Source organism: Capra hircus, chromosome 6, assembly GCF_001704415.2.
Source record: "Capra hircus breed San Clemente chromosome 6, ASM170441v1, whole genome shotgun sequence".
In the NCBI taxonomy this organism is placed as follows: domain Eukaryota; kingdom Metazoa; phylum Chordata; class Mammalia; order Artiodactyla; family Bovidae; genus Capra; species Capra hircus.
Window position 1 is genome coordinate 29,939,347 of NC_030813.1, and position 19,814 is coordinate 29,959,160.

Here is a 19,814-nt window from a genome sequence, read left to right on the forward strand (position 1 = left end):
AATCTATAAAATACTAAAAACTTAGGCTGTATATATAAAGCTAATGTAATACTGTAAATCAACCAAACATCAATAAAAAAGACAACTGATGTGACATTTCAAAAATTCTGCCACTGTGTTATAAGTCAGGAAAAGTAATTGACAAAATAGTTGCCTATAAACATTAGCAGTCATCAGTACTGAATGCCTCTCAACGTAAGGCTAATTCCTGAAAAAGCGAAGCATTTGAAAAAGTAAACGTCATATGAGGTCAAAGTAGTGATAATAAAACCTCTGTTACAACCTTGGATCGTTCTACAGGTTCATGCCTCCTTGAATATGCCCAGTATTTCAAAAGCAAAGAAGTCTGGACAAAGTCTTGAGAGAACATCGAAGATAAATTGCCTTGGGAGATTTTCAGTGTGCCCGTGAACATTTACTAGTAAGTAAGAAAGGGATCAGAGAAGGCGATGGCACCCCACTCCAGTACTCTTGCCTGGAAAATCCCATGGATGGAGGAGCCTGGTAGGCTGCAGTCCATGGGGTCGCAAAGAGTCGGACAGGACTGAGCTACTTTCACTTTCACTTCTGGACCCCAATTCATTCATTGCAGAGTGAGGGCAAGGTTTATAAGGTTTACCCAAGTCTTGGTCCCTTTAACTAACTCTATTCTCCCACTAAGATCTTATGCTTCTTTATTATAAACCCCAAGTTGTCCAGAAATATAACCACCTCAGTTGAGAAGGGACTATTGTAGAAATTTTCTTCTAACTGGTTTAGTTCCTTATAAAGATTAATTTAACTATAAAATATAATTTTTAAAGTAGTAGTTAAAAAGGAGTTTATCTGATCTGCTCAATCAGGGTGATAGGAAATTTTAAAAGCAGTAATAAAGTAATCTAAAAATCACCAAGTAACTCAAATATTACTTAATTATTAAATAGTTTAAAATTGTGCTCTTGACAAAAATTGATTAAATAAATGAAAACTTGCTCAAGTGCATCTGCTCACAAGGATTCAAGTTCTCTACACCAATTAATCTATTTTTCCTAATCAAACTGAATCAAATTATTTATTCCACTTTTTTCCAGGGTGGGAGGGGGGTTCATGTTTGGGAACGCATGTACACCCATGGTGGATTCATGTCAATGTATGGCAAAATCAATACAGTATTGTAAAGTAAAATAAAGTAAAAATAAAAATTAAAAAATAATAATAAATAAATAAATGGGAAAGAAAAGAAATACTAGCATTCTTAAATTTCTTTCAAAATTCTTTTACATTTCGGTCAGATACTACTTGAAAGGCTGCTTGTTTTAGGTGAATTGTAAATTCTTGAGGATACTGTCTTCTAAAATATCTATTTCACAATGAAGGGAATAAATAAAGTTTTCTGTTATAGGTAAATAAAGATACAGCTTTTCAAGTTGTGTTTAAGTCATGTAGATTTTAGTCAGTTAACTAAAACAGCTGAAAGTTGCTTAACCACAGTTACTTTTACAAACTATTAAGCATACTAGCTTCCCTAGTGGCTCAGACGGTAAAGAATCTGTCTGCAGTTCAGGAGACCTGGGTTCAATCCCTGAGAAGGGAAGATCCCCTGGAGAAGGGGAATGGCCACTCGCTCCAGTATTCTTGCCAGGAGAATTTCACGGACATAGGAGCCTGGTGGGCTACAGTCCACGGGGTCGCAGAGTCGGGCACGACTGAGCGACTAACACTCACACATTAAGCATACTATGCCTCAGACAGATGCTGAGAATCGAGGGTGAGGAATATGCAGCCTTTGTTTTCAAAGAGTTCAACATCTATGCATCAATCCTAGGATAGACAGTCATTCCACTTCAGGAGGGACAGAAATCACAAGCTAATTAAGTGCTTTCTACTGACTAGCAGGAAGGCAAAGAAGAACGCTGAGCAAAGGTCATCACCAGAGTCAAGGAGTCCTAAGATTTTTTTTGTTTTCTGTTTTGTTTGTTTCCCCTTATCATCTTAGGTGGGTGTGTTCCCATGGTGGTGGAGGGAAAGACAGTATGATGGCTAAGACTGTCACTGCTCCCATTTTCTGGCTTTTCCTCTGAGATGTCGCAGTACTGGGGGACGCTGAAGTTACTGAAGTTACAACATTAGTGATGAAGTTCCAATGTGAGAGGGGCCTTTTTACTTTATCTTGAAGAGAGTGTAACTACCATACATCCTCCTCTGGCAGCCATGCCAAGTGATTTAACGTTTTGTTCATTTTCTTCCCAGGAGGTACAAGATTATTTTGAACTTGTCTCAATTGTTATATTATATATGCATTTGCATGTTCTCACTCCTGCAGTCCTGTGTAGAGACCTCTGACATACTTTACTCTGAGAGCCTCCTACCTGGACACCCCTTCTCTTCTCTCTAGTCTCTAACCCATTCCACACAGTACTGCCTGAAAAATCTTACATCTTCCTTCCTGCTCAAGTATCTTCAATGATTCTCTATGTATAACTGTACCAAGCCCAACACTATTCACTTTAAGTCCAACACTAAATGGATTCATTTAAGTATCATTCATGATTAATGAGAGACACAAAGGCAGAGTTATTCCTTATTAAAGATTTCACAAGTGAATTTGAAACCATATCCTCATTCAACTAAGTGATATGTTCCACAGAAAGAGCCATTTCTCATATGTGAAATGGTTTTAACTCAACATCTTCTACTGGGAAAAAAAAGATTATAAAGCTGAATGTTCAGGTGGTCTGGGCAACAGTGGAATAAACCGGATGAACAGAAGATGTACACACAAATGAGAACAGTGCTCACTTCAAACACTCTGAGACCTGGGTCAGGAGCATCTCGCTGAAAATACACACCATCACACTTGGCAGAAGGTTTAGAAGCTCCAAGTTAACACAAACCATACAAAAGGGCTCTGGACAGCATCGCCTGATCTTACATGTTCCTTCTTACTCAGAAATCTTCAACGGTTCTCAGTGTATAGCTGTAAAAAACCTTATGCTAAACCTCTAAGCGTTCCCTTCTGCCCTCTTTGACTTTTCAGGAAACAGCTAGAAACTCATGTAATTTGTCATTTAGGCACCTGGAATCATTTGTACATCTATGCAAATATACAATGTGATTTATAATACCTACAAACCCTGAAAACTGCCAAGGTAGGAGTATTTTGGGTCAAATAAATGAGTAAATATTTGGGGCTGGTGCATGGGGATGACCCAGAGAGATGTTATGGGGAGGGAGGTGGGAGGGGGGTTCATGTTTGGGAACACATGTAAGAATTAAAGATTTTAAAATTAAAAAATAAATAAAATAAATAAAATTACCTTGAAAAAGAGTAAAAAAAAAAAAAAAGAACTGGATAGACTTGTATGAGAGAGTAGAGTAACTTAAGAGAGGTGGTGAGAAAGGGACAAAAATGACCATCACAGATCATGTCAAGTAAAACAAGGAAGAAGACATAAAGTGGGACCAGATTGTATGGAGAAAAAATAAATCAGACTGCGATTCTGCCTGCTAGGACAGGAGAACTAAGCAGAACATTGACATGGTGGAAGTCATACACAAAGAGTTAATTAAGATGACTGTGCAGTTTCCAAAGCATACAGTGATAGTATGAGGTCCTAGGAAGAGAATCTAGAAATGGAATAAGAAAGATAAGCAATGCGAAGGAACAACTGAAAGGTGTTTAGATGACCGATATTTTATTGAGGGAGGTTAGACAATGCTTTCATCCTTTGAGTTATGGATATTAAAAAAGTATCCTACCACTTTATTCAGCATGATATATATGCACTACATCATCTAACATACATGCCATTAGGCCATGTAAATGGAATGGATTTTGGAAGCAGACACAACTGCACCTGGCAGGAATCAAGGCCAAAAAGAACTCAGAAAGAGTTTAAAAAATAATAACAAAATAAAGGACAAAACCCTCTACACTTTGTGCATGTTCTCTGAATTATCCCATCAAGCGCTTCCCAGATGGCTCGGCAGTAAAGAATCCACCTACAATGCAGGATACGTGGGTTCGATCCCTGGGTCGGAAGATTCCCTGGATCTTCAGGGGATTTCAGAATCTCTGAAAAAGTGCGATGCACTTCTGATTTGGGCTACCTTCTGGGTTATTCTCCACAGGTATGTGGGAGTGGTAATGAGCATGCACTCTACCCAGGCTATCCAGCTTGGCTACGATCTGCCTGGTACCAGCCTCATCCAAGCCATAAGCAAGGACTTCTCTTTAAAACTGTTTTGCCTAGAAGGGCAAGATTTAGTGCAGTATTACTCAAAGTGTGCTCCCTCAAAAACTTATCACTGGTCTGTGAGTACATTAATATAGAAATTGAAATTTGTATCACAGTAACTTCAGCTCTGTTGAATTTAATCAATGCACGCATGCTCGGTTGTTCAATTGTATCCAACTTTTTGCAGCCCTATAGACAGTAGCCCATGAGGCTCCTCTGTCCATGGGATTCTCCAAGTAAGAATACTGGAGTGGGTTGCCCTGACCTTCTCCAGGGGACCTTCCGACCCAGGGATCGAACCCACGTGTCCTGCATTTCCTGCATTGTAGGTGGATTATTTACTGCTTGAAGCCCTTGAATTTAATTAACAGACAATAGAAAAGTGAAGAACGTAATCTGTCTTTTAAATTAATTTTTCTAGTAATTCATTTTTATTGAACTTTAGAAAGTATCAGTGCTCAACTTATTGGGGAAAAGTTTTTGACCAGAGGTATAGCCTGAGAAGGGACTTCCCTGGTGGCTCAGAGGGTAAAGAATCTGCCTGCAATGCACGAGACCCAGGTTTGATCCCTGGGTCGGGAAGATCCCCTGGAGAAGGAAATGGCAACCACTCCAGTATTCTTGCCTGGGAAATCCCATGGACAGAGGAGCCTGAAAAGGGTTTCCCTGGTAGCTCAGCAGTAAAGAATTTGCCTGCAATGGAGGAGATGTGGGTTCAATCCCTGGGTTGAGAAGATCCCCTGGAGAAGGAAGTGGCAACCTACTCCAGTATTCTTGTCTGGGAAATTCCATGGACAGAGAAGCCTGGCAACTTACAGTCTATGGGGTTGCAAAGGAATTGTACATAGTGACTAAACCACCACCACCATAGCCTGAGAACTATCTGATTCAAAGGGCTTACAGGGATGGAGGCAGAAAGGCCTGGATCTTTTCCTAAGTCTTAGAGCACAGAACAGAAAAAGGCCTTGTGATTCAGATATGATTGACCTCAGCTCACAGGAGGCTCAATTGGAATCAATATCTTGTTAGCAAAATTGATGTACCTTTTACCCAAGAGTGAATATTTCTGCTCCTTTGAGTGTCAGAGGTTAGCTGTTAGTTAGAAATTTAGAATCTTGGTACCTTGGCCACAATTTTTTTTTCAATCATTTGGGTGTGCACAATGAATGACCTAATAAAGATTTAATAACCTCTCAGAGCCTCAGATTTCTGATCTCAAAAATACAGATAATGCCTCATTCTTTACAGGAATGGTATGAAGATTAAAGACAGATGAAAGTAAACATTCTAGTAGTATAAAAGTTCAATAAACATTAGTTCTGTGTCTTTCCTGAATCCAGTTTTCAATTTCTCTCACCTGGCTGCTGTTGTTCTCAAACTCACTTTTGTCTCCCTCTAATACACTGAGTACTCTGCAGCAGAGATAATTTTTTAAAAAAGCAAATCACATCACATCAATCCCCATTGCTACTCCTGTTTAAACATCTCCTTCAGGCCATAGTCAAAGCTCCCCCATCTCCAGGCTCAAACCCACCACATCTCCTCCTACATGCCGAGCTCCCCCTTCCAACCACAGAGAACTTGCATCGCAGTTAACAGTGCCTCAACACTTCCTCTCAAAGCAACTTAGGACACTTCAATGGTCTATGAGGAAAACAGGACAAAATATTTGAACTGGGATAATTTTGGATAATTCTGGAAAACCTGAACATATGATCCCCAGAACTATGGCTCAAAGGGCACGTACAGACTCACTCACAATTACTACCAGACATAGACAAAATAGTCCAACACTTCATGGGAAATAGATGGGGAAACAGTGGAAACAGTGTCAGACTACTTTTCTGGGCTCCAAAATCACTGCAGGTGGTGACTGCAGCCATGAAATTAAAAGATGTTTACTCCTTGGAAGGAAAGTTATGACCAACCTAGATAGCATATTCAAAAGCAGAGACATTACTTTGCCAACAAAGGTCCGTGTAGTCAAGGCTATGGTTTTTCCAGTGGTCAAGTATGGATGTGAGAGTTGGACTGTGAAGAAAGCTGAGCGCTGAAGAATTGATGCTTTTGAACTGTGGTGTTGGAGAAGACTCTTGCGAGTCCCTTGGACTGCAAGGAGATCCAACCAGACCATTCTAAAGATCAGTCCTGGGTGTTCTTTGAAAGGAATGATGCTAAAGCTGAAACTCCAATACTTTGGCCACCTCATGCGAAGAGTTGACTCACTGGAAAAGACTCTGATGCTGGGAGGGATTGGAGGCAGGAGGAGAAGGGGATGACAGAGGATGAGACGGCTGGATGGCATCACCGACTCGATGGACATGAGTTTGGGTGAACTCCGGGAGTTGGTGATGGACAGGGAGGCCTGGTGTGCTGTGGTTCCTGGGGTCGCAAAGAGTCGGACACGACTGAGCAACTGAACTGAACTGAGACAAAACAGTAGAATATCTCCCTAACATGCTAATTCCTGCTGCTCTTCTTCAGAAAACTCTGTGTGATTTTTTTGATACTTTTTTCTGCTTACTGCAAGCATTTCCTAGGAAATACTGTCTGAGCTTTGAAATCATTTTATCTTGGTTTAAGACTTAAAGTAAGTCTTGCAACCTGGTACTATCATACAAGGGCCAAGTTACTAGGCTTCTCTGGGCCCTGAACTCCTTAGGTCTAAGGGTAAGAAATGAGCATTCTCTATCACACTGCATTGTTGTGCTGATTAAATGAGACACATATTTATTAATACACCCGAATCTCCTCATCACGTCATTCTGTCAGTTCATATTACTTGAACTGTAAATTTTAGGATACACTGGTAAGCTTCTATTAGATAGTTCCCACTTCATAAGAAGCTTTTTTAAGTCTCAGTATGAAAGAAAAAATACTCAGCTCAGCTTTATGCTCCTTCCTAGGGAACTAGAGGTCCTAAACAGCTGCCCAGATATTCTGTCCAGAGTTCCAGCCCAGCAGCAGCCTAGCTCCCTATCTGGGTCCATTACCCTCCTCGAGGGAGACTCTGCTTCTCTGACACTTCAGCTCCTGAGACCCACACTCGTCTTGTTATCTCACCCACTTCTCCCTGGGCGGACTCTAGCCTCTGTATCTACTGTCGACCTCACCAAGGGGAATAAATGCAGGGACAGTCACCAACGAGATGGGTGTAGCTGCATCATGATGTATAAGGAAGAACGAAGCAAAAAGCCTAGTTTCAAATATTTGAAAGTATTTATACAAACTTGATTACCTACTAAGGAGCCCATTCTTGAGTACTTTGATAACGTCTTTCTAACTTCTGGTCGACTCACATAAGCTCTGTTACTACACTGCTTCCCAGAATGAGTTTATGACTATTCCTAACAGCTTGGCAGTGACAGTGTCAGTCACTCAGTCTAAGTCACTTCAGCCATGCCCAACTTTTTGTAACCCCATGGAATGCAGCCCAACAGGCTCCTCAGCCCGTGGGATTCTCCAGGCAAGAATACAGAAGTAGGTTGCCATTTCCTACTCCAGGGGATCTTCCCAACTCAGGGATCAAATCTGTCTTACATCTCCTGCATTGGCAGGAGGGTTCTTTATGACTAGCACTACCTGGGAAGTCAACAACTTAGGGTGTTCTTTCCAAAATACTAACACCATCAACATAAATGATTAAAACAAACAAAACCCCCCACACATTCGACAGCTCCTGCTGTTGTATTTATTTATTTGGGGGCTGAGGTCTTTCAAAGAAAATAATTAGTTTCTGCTCCTTGACAAGGATCCTGGGATCTGCACTCTCTGTTTATGTGCACAAGTGATGTTTGGTGGAAGAATGATTTCAGAACAACATTTCAGGGCAAAATGGGATTCAATGGTTCAGACAGGCACAGCTCTGAGAGGTACTGGAGGTAGGCCCTACTCCCCAAAATGTGTTCTTGGGAGCACTAGCCTAAAATTCTATAGTCAAAAAAGGATGCCTTTCTGTGAAAACTGGAGTTCAACAATTGATATGACCAACCTGCAAATATTGTTGACCGAGTCTTCTGGACAATGGTGGTGGCATTTACATCGCAAGATCTTTGGACGAGGGGTGGGGGCTGTACTCTCACCATCCTCTTTCTTGGTGCCCACACTTAATTTTCCTGAACTTCGCAAAAGCATGTTATCAGGGAAGTTTGCTGAAAAGAAGAAAGAGTAAGAATTTAATTTAAGCATCTTTGGGATACCCAGCCACAGTCTTCTGTCCAAAGAATTATGCTGTTAAACAAAATAGTAAGGATTTGTAACACTTAAAGATATAAAGAGAAAACACGTTCTGATGTTCTGATATGGAAAACTATACTTTCTCTACAATATAGATAGGTCTCACTAGAAATTCTCATAAACCTTTCAGAGTAGTAGCTTCTACATTAAGCTATAATAGTTGTATTTGACTGAGTGCAAGCAGTTCAATGACACACTATTATACAGATTATCTCTGCATGTAATACTGTGAGTAAATATTATCATTCCCATTTTCAGATGAGAAAATTAAGATTTGAAATTTAAGTGATCTGCACTCAGCTAATAAGTCATGAATACAGGATTTAAATCCAGATTGTTTGGGCCCTAAAACTTCTACTAGTCTTTTTACTTTAGGTATATTAAGTATTTTTTAAAGAAATCATAGGAAATATTTAATCTGTGAAATTCATAGGAAGATAGAAACTTAATTATCAAGATATATTTCAAAAAATATATCTCCCTCATCAGTATTTTCAAGCAAAAGGGACTACCTATTAGCAGTGATTGTACATCTTCAGTTTAAGTGGAAGAAACGATGGTAGACATAATGTCTAGAGATATATTTTTCTGGGTTCAAAGACACACTTTATTGTTTATCAGCTAGTTGACACTGAATAACTTTACAAATAATCTCATTGTGCTTTTTTCTTATCATTAAAATGGAGATAATTATAAACACCTACATCATGTCAAGAATTTAGACTGTGTACGTTATGTACTATTACTTGATAAATATTAGGTAATGTTATTGGAAAAATCTAATTTTTTACCTTTTAAGTAGCAAGACAATGTTTCACAACATAGGGTGACATATCACTGAGACTGTTTTCATATTTCCTTCTTTACCACCACCTTTGGAATATAATGATGCTGGAGGAAGCATGGATTGACACCTATTAAGTCTCAGGCATAGTGGTAAAAGTTCTCATACATGCTATGTCACTGTAGAAATCATCGCCCTGAGCAATGTTTGATTTAAAATCTCACAAAAGATCCAGTTTGCCTATAGTTAAATAAAATTTCAACAAAAATATTATCTGAAAGGCATTGGGTTAAAAAATAGAAATTTCTGAAGTACAATATACACAGTAGATATGTACTAGTGTGCACTTGGAATTTTTTAAACTACAAATTAGTGCCTCCAACCATTATTATATCAGAGAATGAAGAGTTTAAAAATAGATCGGTGATGTTGTTTTCTGACTTTCTCTGGGCTATAACAATTAGTTGAATTCTTAGAGTAATAATTGAAAAGGAAAACAATAAAGTTGTTGTTAGATCAATTTATCAGAATTTCCCCAATCATTAATTCTAACATTTCATTAGATTTTTGAAATTTATGTAAGATGTGCACCTAACTTTCTTGAACAGTTTCTTGAATTTTAGTCTGCAGAAGATATACCAACTGTAATATAGTAAGAGTGTGTTCTGTTCAGAATCCTGGGCCATCATAGTGATTCTGATTCTACAGGTCTCAGGTAAGCCAAGAGAAGGCATACTCAACAAGACTCCATGTGATTTTGAGACAGATGACGGGAACTCCACTTTGAGAAAACTAGGACTAGATTAATAATATTTAATCCCGATAGGTGTTTATTATTTCTATAAAATATGGTGCTCGTCCATAAGTGAAAACTCCAAAAGAAAGTGAAGTAAAACACAGCTCACATTCACATGCTGTATTTAAAACCTGCCTAAACGCCCTAGCATTGCTTGATATCCAGGTGCAGTGGGTGTTGGTATGTCTATATATCTCCCTACCACACTGACTTCCTTTTTGTAATGTGGTTCTCAGTCTTACTAACTTTATAACCTGAGGAACCTCAAAGTAACTCACAGTGATGAAAGCAAGATATTTAAAACTTATTACATCCCACTTCCCTCCATACCAGGCCCCTGCTCTTTGAAGTTTTTAAAACAAAATAATAAAAATTCATTTATTAATATTACACATATGTCTACTTCTTAAATATATACTGAGTGCCTACCTTGTTTCAGACATAGCCCAGGTATGTAGGATGAACTAAACATACAAAGAATTTACCGTCTGATGGGAAAAGTTGTTAAATGGAATATTCACATAGAATGGTCTATGGTAGAAAAGGAAGCATCCTCAAACTACTGAAAATAAGGTGTCATATTGTAAGAAGTGTTTTAAGAAAGGATTTATGATATTCTCTCACTTTAACTTAAATAATGACATAAAATTTAGCTAGAAAGAGTCTTTTCACAATATTACTTATTAATAATCTGTAAAAAAAAGTTAAAGTCACTCAGTTGTGTCCAACTCTTTGTGACCCTCATGGACTATACAGTCCATGGAATTCTTCAGGCCAGAATACTGGAGAGGATAGCTATTCCCTTCTCCAGAGGATCTTCCCAACCCAGAGATCGAACCCAGGTCTCCTGCGTTGCAGGCAGATTCTTTACCAGCTGAGCTACCAGGGGTATAATCAGATTTTTTAAAAGAGATTCCTATGTAGTTACTGAAATGTCGATGTAGAAGTATATTTACTGACAAGAAAGACGGTTAAACCATAATTTTTGTTCAAAGGAATAGTTTACAGAGCATTTTAATTACAAAATTCCACTACAAGGACGAAAAGGGTTAAATAACTAGTAATATAAAACAAATCTTGAGGAGACACTAGAAAGGAAAACATGCTAACCAGAAGGTTTAAGAATCATCCTTTCTATACAGATTGCAGAGATAAAATATTGCTGCATAACCTTTCTAAAATGCTTAACACTTTAACATGTAGTCAAAATGCATGCTATTTTAACAAAACCACATTCACAAGAACAAAAAGGTAAGTACAGTTAGCTCATATTAAACATTTCATCTCTGCAAACTGAGTTAACAGACAACACTGAAAGAACATATAAAGGCTACCTTCATATAATGTGACCCAAAAACTAAAAGTAGTGAGATGATAAATGACTGCTTTTAAGAAAGCATTAAATAAATGGATAGTTAAATGCAAATCTGAGACAGGTAAAGAGTGCTTTATATTTGCTTTTGCTAAAATAATCAAAGGAGTAATCTATGTAAATGGTACAATTACTACTTAGGAGTCGGTTACTCGTATAGATGTGTTTATTTCTTATGAAATGAGAATCATTATCAAACAATTCACAATATTTCCAATCACAAGATAAAATTAAAGTCAATGAGTGATAATTTGGAGGCTAAATAGAGAACGGGGTAAGAGAAGCAGTAGCAGGAGAATAAATACATTTGATTAGACTCATATTAAAAGCTTAAGAATACAGTTTAAAAAGATTATAAAATCTAAAGTGTGGCATAACTGCCATACAATACTAGTGTCAGGGGTACAACATCCATCCCGTGCTGGGCGCTTAGGTTGTTCTGTATCTTGGTCATTGTAAATAACGCTGCACAGAGGTGGATATTCTTTTTTTCAAGTTCGTTTCTGTTCCCTTGGATAAACACCCAGAAGTAGAATTGCTTGATCTTATGGTAGTTCTATTTTTCAGTTTTTTGAGGGATGTGTATACTGTTTTCCACAGTGGCTGCACCAATTTACAATGCACAAGGGTTTTCTCTTCTCTACATCCTCACCAGGATTTGTTATCTTTTGTCTTTCTGAGAAGACCCATTCTATCAGGTGTGAAGTGATATCTAATTGAGGTTTTGATACCTATTTCCCTATTGATTAATGGTGTTTAATGTTTTCTTCATGTACCTGTTGGTCATCTATATGTCTTTCTTTGGAAAAAATGACTATTCAGATCATCTGCTCATTTTTTAAAATAGGACTTTGGTTTTTTATTCATTTTTTGGCTAATGAGTTGTATGTTACTGTTCAGTTGCTAAGTCATGTCTGACTCTTTTGCGACCCTATTGACTGTAGCCCACCAGGCTCCTCCATCTAGGGGATACTGGAATGGGTTGCCATTTTCTTCTCCAGTGGATCTTCCAGACCTAGGGATCAAACTTACGTCTCCCATGTCTCCTGGATTAGCAGGCGGATTCTTTACCACTGAGCCACCAGGGAAGAGCTGTATTAGCTATTTATATGTTTTGGATCATCAACTCCTTATACATCTTATAAATATTTTCTTTTATTCAGTAGGTTCCCTTCTCATTTGTTGATGGTTTCCCTTTGCTGTGCAGAAGCTTTTTTTTTTTTTTTTGATGCATTCCCTCTCATTTATTTTTCCTTGTCTTTTTTGGTGTCAAAACCAAAAAAATCATCAAGACCTAAGTTAAGGGGCTTATCATCTATGTCTTCTTTGAGGAGTTACATGGTTTCAGGTCTTACATTCATATCTTTAATACATTTTGAGTTAATTTTTTGTGTATAGTACACAAAAGATTATGTAGCTATTAGAAAGATCTGGCAATGGCACCCCACTTCAGTACTCTTGCCTGGAAAATCCCATGGATGGAGGAGCCTGGTGGGCTACAGTCCATGGGGTCACTAGAGTCAGATACGACTGAGCGACTTCACTTTCACTTTTCCCTTTCATGCATTGGAGAAGGAAATGGCAACCCGCTCCAGTGTTCTTGCCTGGAGAATCCCAGGGACGGGGGAGCCTGTTGGGCTGCCGTCTATGGGGTCACACAGAGTCGGACACAACTGAAGTGACTTAGTAGCAGCAAAAAGATCTGGAAACTGAATCAAGAATTTAAGCCTCCCAACAACCGGAAGTCTAGTTTCAGAGGGCTTCACTGGTCACTTCTATCAAAAATCCAAAGAATTAATATCAATCCTTCTCAAATTCTTCTAAAAACAGGAGAAGAGGAAACACTTCCAAAATCATGTTATGAAGCCAAAAAAGGACACCATAAGAAAAGAAAATTACAGGTCAATATTCTTGACGAACATATCTAAAAATCCTCAACAAAATATTAGCAAGCCAAATCCAACAATATATTAAAAAGATCATACACCATGATCCAATGAGATTTACTCCAGGGATGGAAGGATGTTACAATATCTACAAGTCAACCAGTGCAACTCACCATATTAACAAAATGAAGGATGAAAATCATATCAATAAATGAAGAAAAAGCATTTGACAAAATTTAACATCCATTTATGTTTTTAAAAAACTCTCAACAAGGATAGAAAGAACATATTTCAACACATATTTTCATATGAGATAGATTTATAGATTTTTCAGGCAAATTGCTCAAACTTCATGAAATAAAAATTATCATCATGCAACAGTGTGACTTCCATTCAACTAAAAAGGCTTAACAGGTCATATCCTACAGTGAAGCGAAGCGAAGTCGCTCAGTCATATCCGACTCCATGCGACCCCATGGACTGTAGCCCACCAGGCTCCTCAGTCCATGGGATTTTCCAGGCATGAATACTGGAGTGGGTTGCTATTTCCTTCTCCAGGGGATCTTCCCGACCCAGGGATCGAACCCGGGTCTCCCGCATTATAGGCAGACACTCTACCGTCTGAACTACCAGGGAAGCCCTATCCTACAGTACATTTATTATATATTAAAGTACATTTTAGCTAAACTTAGTTCTGATTTTTTTTTTCTTGGTAACATTCTTGTCATTTCAAAAATGCAATAAATCATTTTAAGTTTGTGATATACATATTGTTTTATACGTCACAGTGAAGAGAATATTAGAATCCACTACCACATTAAAACACATAGAGAACAATCTTTATGAATAGGGATAATCCAAGAAAATTAAATCTCAAATATGCAATGGACTAAAAAAGAGCTGTGACTCTTCAAAATTCATTTAAAGATGACATATAATTATCTGGTGCCACAGAATCTACTAGTAATCTATTTTGCTCTCATTTTCTTTCTTTTTTTTTTTTCACTCCAAATATCTCAAAAATTAACAAAATTTTGAGTGTCTTCTCTGTTCTACCTCATCTTCACCAGAGGGCAGGCCGGAGCAAGAAGAGGAACTGAAATTCATATCATACAAGTTTGTACTTCAAGTATCTTGGGTAAAAAGATTAGTGGAAGACAATACGAAAGCACCGAACGGTCCAGTGGTGCTTTGAGAATGGTCCATTCTACCACTATCCACACTGCTATATTAATAAATAACATGAATCAATGCCCATTTCCTTTCTCAACCAAAACTGGTTTAATGAGTATACTGGTTAAAAATAAAAACCTATAATACACAGGAATAAAACATGAATCAGAGTTTGAAAATAATATTAATTTTCAAGCTTTAGTGATCCTGAATAGTAGGTTTAAATAGACAACTTATTTTTATCACCTAAACCTTGAATCATTTAACTCAAGTTAATAATTTAATTTACTATCTTAGAAATATATTCAATTCAAAAGTCCTGACTTCAATTTTCATTGCCTAACCCTCTTGTATACTAAGACAGTTTCAAACAAGCTTTCTATGCTGTTTGCAACAGAACTTAAAAATATATATATAAACAACATGAAACTCAATCATTAATAAAAAGTTGGAATATGTGCCTAAACTCTTGAAAACAAAATATAAATACAACTTAGAAACAAAAATATCAAAGCAAAATCTCATGCATTATAAAGAAAGAGTAGAATTTCCATTATTAATAGTGATGTTAACTGCTCAGGAGTGTCCTTCTCCTTCAAGAGTCTCAGAAGTCATAGGAGAGAGGGACAAGGGAGGCTTGTTGGTGATGAGTCCAGGGGCTAGCATGCTATAGAAGGGCATGGAATGCCAAGTGACAAACCGTATCATGTGTAGTCACCAAGCAGTGGACTCAGACTTGACCAGGATATGGAGTAAAACAGTTCAAACCCGGCTTAGCTATTGCCTTGCTCTGTGGCCTTAGTAAGTCACTTAACAGAGGCTGTGGAGAGTGTCAGCACACACTGGCTTGCTATGAGAACTGGACGAGCTATTTCAAAGAAAGCACCCATCACAGCTCCCTGAACATACTGAGTGAATAACAGTAAATTGTCATTGTTATCTGTGCTGCTAAAGCTTCTGTTTTTTCGCCTTTTTTTTTTTTTTTTTGCTTTTGTTCTTCATATTTTCCTCTTTCCCTCACTGTTTTTGTTCCTTTTCTCTAAGGCTTCATCTCCTAAATGTTTCTACTTCTCTTCCTTTTCTTCTTTCCCCACCCTTTTTCTCATCCTGATTTCTCTCTTTTTCTTCAATTCCCCTTTCTTTTATGTTATTTCCATTAACTGCCTTTTTAGGTTCATCACTGTGCACAAAAAGTCTATAAAAATATTGAGCTTTTTGGTTTCAGAAACATGGATAGTTTGTTCGTGGCTAATACATTGTTACTCATTTTCTTTTTTCCCTGTGGTAAAAATGAATCATTAAACTCATTCCATCTACATAACACAGTGGCCAAGAGCACTGGAGGTCCCTTCAGCAACAGAGCAATCTTGCTGGTGAGACAAATCGGCTGCATGTGGAATATAGTAAGACAAATCAACTACATATGGAAAACCAAAAACAGTGTATGCGAACAATAAAATGGATGTCACAATGCCACACAGAATTGTCAAATATAACTAAGTCTCAGGTAGGAGGCACACGAGGGAAGATGACCAGGAGTGGCAGTAATCAACCAATAACTTTTATGGAAAACATAAGCACCAAAACCAGGGATTCTGACAGTTGTTTCATTTCAGCGGTTCATTGTTGACACTGCTGAATAGGGTAAGAAAAACACATTAGTTTTACCATGTTAGAGACATGCTGGACCACTATAGAAACCAGGGCCTTTATAATAAAATATTTTGTTATAAATGTTTCCATTTGCTGGCAATTGTTTCTCTCTTCACTATACTTAACACATCCATATCACTACATCACTCAGCTTCTGTAAGACAATCATGTTTTCAACATTTTATATCGAGCAAGCTCTGCCCAGAGACCCTACAACATCTGGGTAAAAAGTGAAAACTTCAATAATTCAAGTGTTTTATATTCTGAGATGCTATGAGTCGAGCAAATCATTTAAAAAATGAAATATTACATAAATGGGACCATACAACATGTACATTTGTTTTCCAGGTAACTAATACAGAGTTATGAGCCCAAGTGAGCATCATAATTGATTATAATAGCAGTTATAGTTATTTGGACATCACATTTTTATTTTTTAAGGGTAAAACAGTAGATATCTTTCCCTCAGGTTTTAAAGCTTTTGAGTTTTGAGAAGCTCAAGCAAAATGTTCACAGATATTAAAAACCTTTGAAAACACTAAAACACAACATGGTTACAAGTATCTTAGTAAAAATGTCAATATAAGAAATAATAAACTTTACAAGCAAGTAACCACCATGTTCAAAGATAGTTTAACATCAAACTGAATCTATATTCATAAAAAAGCATAATCACAGCTAAAAGGATCATTTTAAAGGTCAAAAATATCTCTGTATTTTAAAATACTTAGTATGTCTGTTTAAATCCACATTTTCGGAAAAGAAACTGAACCACAGCCTCTTTGACAATAATGTCCACCAGGACATGGCAGACTGCCAAGCCAGGAGCTTTGGTTTTATTCGGTGATGTTTCTATCAATGCTCTGTTTCACAGAGTTCTGAAGCTAATCAAAGTGGATGTTTTACTTGCCATCACACCAAAACTTACTCCACAGCTTTGCAAAGCACTCCCAAGACAGCTTGATATGTAAAACTACTTTGAACAGACATCTATGTAAAGAAGAGAAGTGACAATGAAGCCAGATAGATCAGAAACCAAATCACCAGGTTCATGTTATTCTTTTTCCCCAAAGAAAAAACCTGGAAAGCATTTAGGATCTCTCTCTGTTTCTAATCCTTTCTGTATCCTCTAATTGGATAATAGTTAAAGGATACTTTAGTGAGGAGTTTACCGACCTTAAAAATGCAAATATATTGCTATTTCAAATGTTTAAATGTTTGAGGAATAAAATAGAATATGTATATTTTAAAACTTAACTTACAATACACCAATATTAACTACTATCATCACCAGTGAATTTAAAGGTCTATGATGAAACAACATGGAATAATGATAACCTGCAGCAAAATCTGAATATTAGAAAGCTATTATATGGAGTTTAAACAGAAAAACTAAAAAAACAACCATACAAAACCTGCAGCGCTCTTTACATGGCTCTGTTTACAATTACGTGTCATGATTCTTAGAAAAGTTTAAGATAGCAAAAATGATGTGAATTACTAAAATATACTTGCCTTAGTTTCTCTGACTGCATACTTTTTACCGTAAAACAAGTTATAACCTTCCTGATTAAAGTAAATGATTTAGAAACTAAATCTTCAAAACACTGATTCCTTCTAATATTTAAATCATAAATGTATACTTTAAAATATTTTTATATTGTAAATATCGTACTTGCAAGAAAGTAACTTAGACTTCGATAATCTATGAATTAAGACTTACATGTCACAGATAGCAAAAGAATTTACTATGTCAAAAACTACAAATTATGCCACAAAGACTTTACACAGCCATAACACTTGATTTTAATCATGACCGTACTAGAAACTGTGTAAGGGCAAACACAGGCCCCCACTCCAACACACAGACAACACAGAAGTTCAAACAATGTATGCACGATATTTAGCAGTTTAAAAGTAACCTCAATCGTACACTGCAGGGACAGCCAAGCTAAACTATCTGCTTGTCATGTACAGTAATTTTCATGCATAAAATTTTTGAACCCCCTGAACTGTCCTGTTCTCCACCCTCTATGCCAGGAAGGACTAAGTTCCATCATCTCTTTTGTGTGTGCCAGAAGCATCTTAACTGGTCTGGCTTACATTTCCGGAGGGGGATAAACAGCCTCTGTAAGATAAAAAGCATCTCCCACTACTCACTCGCGATTTCTGTACGCTTGCTAAGATCGTTGCCAGGTTCCCTGGGATGAGACATGAGGAGGATGCACAGAACTGCCAGGGGTGTCCACTAAAGAGCCCAGCACCGTAGGCAGCTCTAATCCTGCACCTGTGATGTGTTATTCACCAGTTAAGAAATGCAGTCCAGACAGTGGTTGCCTAATACAGCTCAGCTGTTTTTCTCGGTACTCCCTTTGATTATGAGCTGGCAAAAGAGATTATTCTGGTCAGGCACTGAGCTATGTTCAAGATACATGGCATATGACAGTGGAAAGGTGAAAGAGAAAAGAAACCTTAGAATCAAAAAAATAAATAAAAAGAAAAGAAAAAAATCATTGACCACAGTGTATTATGTAACATTTCCAGATGGTTGAAAGCTGCCTCTGATTATACGCAAGGCAGAAAAACATACAACATTCAAGTATCTAGAAATCTATTTCTGACATTATCCTTTTGACATTTAGAATGGTACATCAACATGCAACTCTTGGGTTTATTTTAAAATAAGCATAACTTCACAAATCGATCAGCTACACAAACATTTAAAAATCTTTCTTTAAAGAGGTTTACCTATTCTAGACGTCTAACTCCTTTTGCTGGCAAAACTGAAACCAAATGATTACCATTAATTTTATCTTTTTATTAAGTCCACCATATCACTGGACTTGACTCAGAATTTTTTATATAAAATTTATATTTGAAACACAACTATCTTATTCATCATGGGTGGCTTAAGACACCATAAAATATTTATTTTAGCCAGCATTAAATTGCTGGCAAGTCCAGATTGATTTGAGAAATATTTATCATACACTAAAGCTATCTACAAAGCATTCTGATTTCATAGAGGTGAAGAAGAAATGGCCACTAACTCATAAACCTTAAAATCTAATCCAGGAGAGTGATTAAAAGTTATTTTTTCTGTTATTGTTGTTCTTTTGTCATAAAAGGGCTGCTGACCATTCACTCATACCAAAATTTTCACTATTTTTCCATTTACACTCTGTTATATAAACACAAAACCATCTGTCCCCTAGGCCAGTGTCCATGCCATTTTAAATAATCTAAAAACTTACCCAAAAACCAGACACCCTTTCCTAGTAGCAGATGGTTAAACATTCATTTATATATACAAAAAGAGTTGAAATGAAGAAAATATATCAATTTAAAATTTTACATATAAAGTATATACTAAAATGTTTAACAATATTTTTTGTTTTCATTAATTAGACATTAATTACCTACTAACAAAAGCAGTATATAAAAATACTCATTAGAATCTGACAGGTCTTAGAGCTTTCCTTTATATTTGGACAGCAGTGCTGAAGATAATACTGCATTTAAAGTTCCAGATAACACTGTGAGGCTAACTGAAGAAGGACCAAGGTTTGTGGTAGTATGCCACAAAACATTGTATTAATATTTTCCTAACTATTCCCATATTTTGGTCTGTGCATCTGAACCAAACAAGAAAACTGAATTGGGCTCTGGGTACTTATATGACTAGCAAAAAATAAAT

At 37.1% G+C, this 19,814-nt stretch overlaps 1 protein-coding gene across 11 annotated transcripts in view; it reads right to left on the bottom strand.

The window, feature by feature from the left end:
• BMPR1B (bone morphogenetic protein receptor type 1B) overlaps positions 1 to 19,814 on the bottom strand; it is a 448,166-nt gene that overhangs the window by 44,729 nt on the left and 383,623 nt on the right. For 9 of the 11 annotated variants that reach the window (XM_018049153.1, XM_018049148.1, XM_018049150.1 and 6 more), the window contains 1 exon segment: positions 8,209 to 8,368. In XM_018049153.1, coding sequence (XP_017904642.1) covers positions 8,209 to 8,302 — 94 coding nt within the window. In that variant the 5' untranslated portion in view covers positions 8,303 to 8,368. 11 annotated transcript variants of the gene reach the window in all.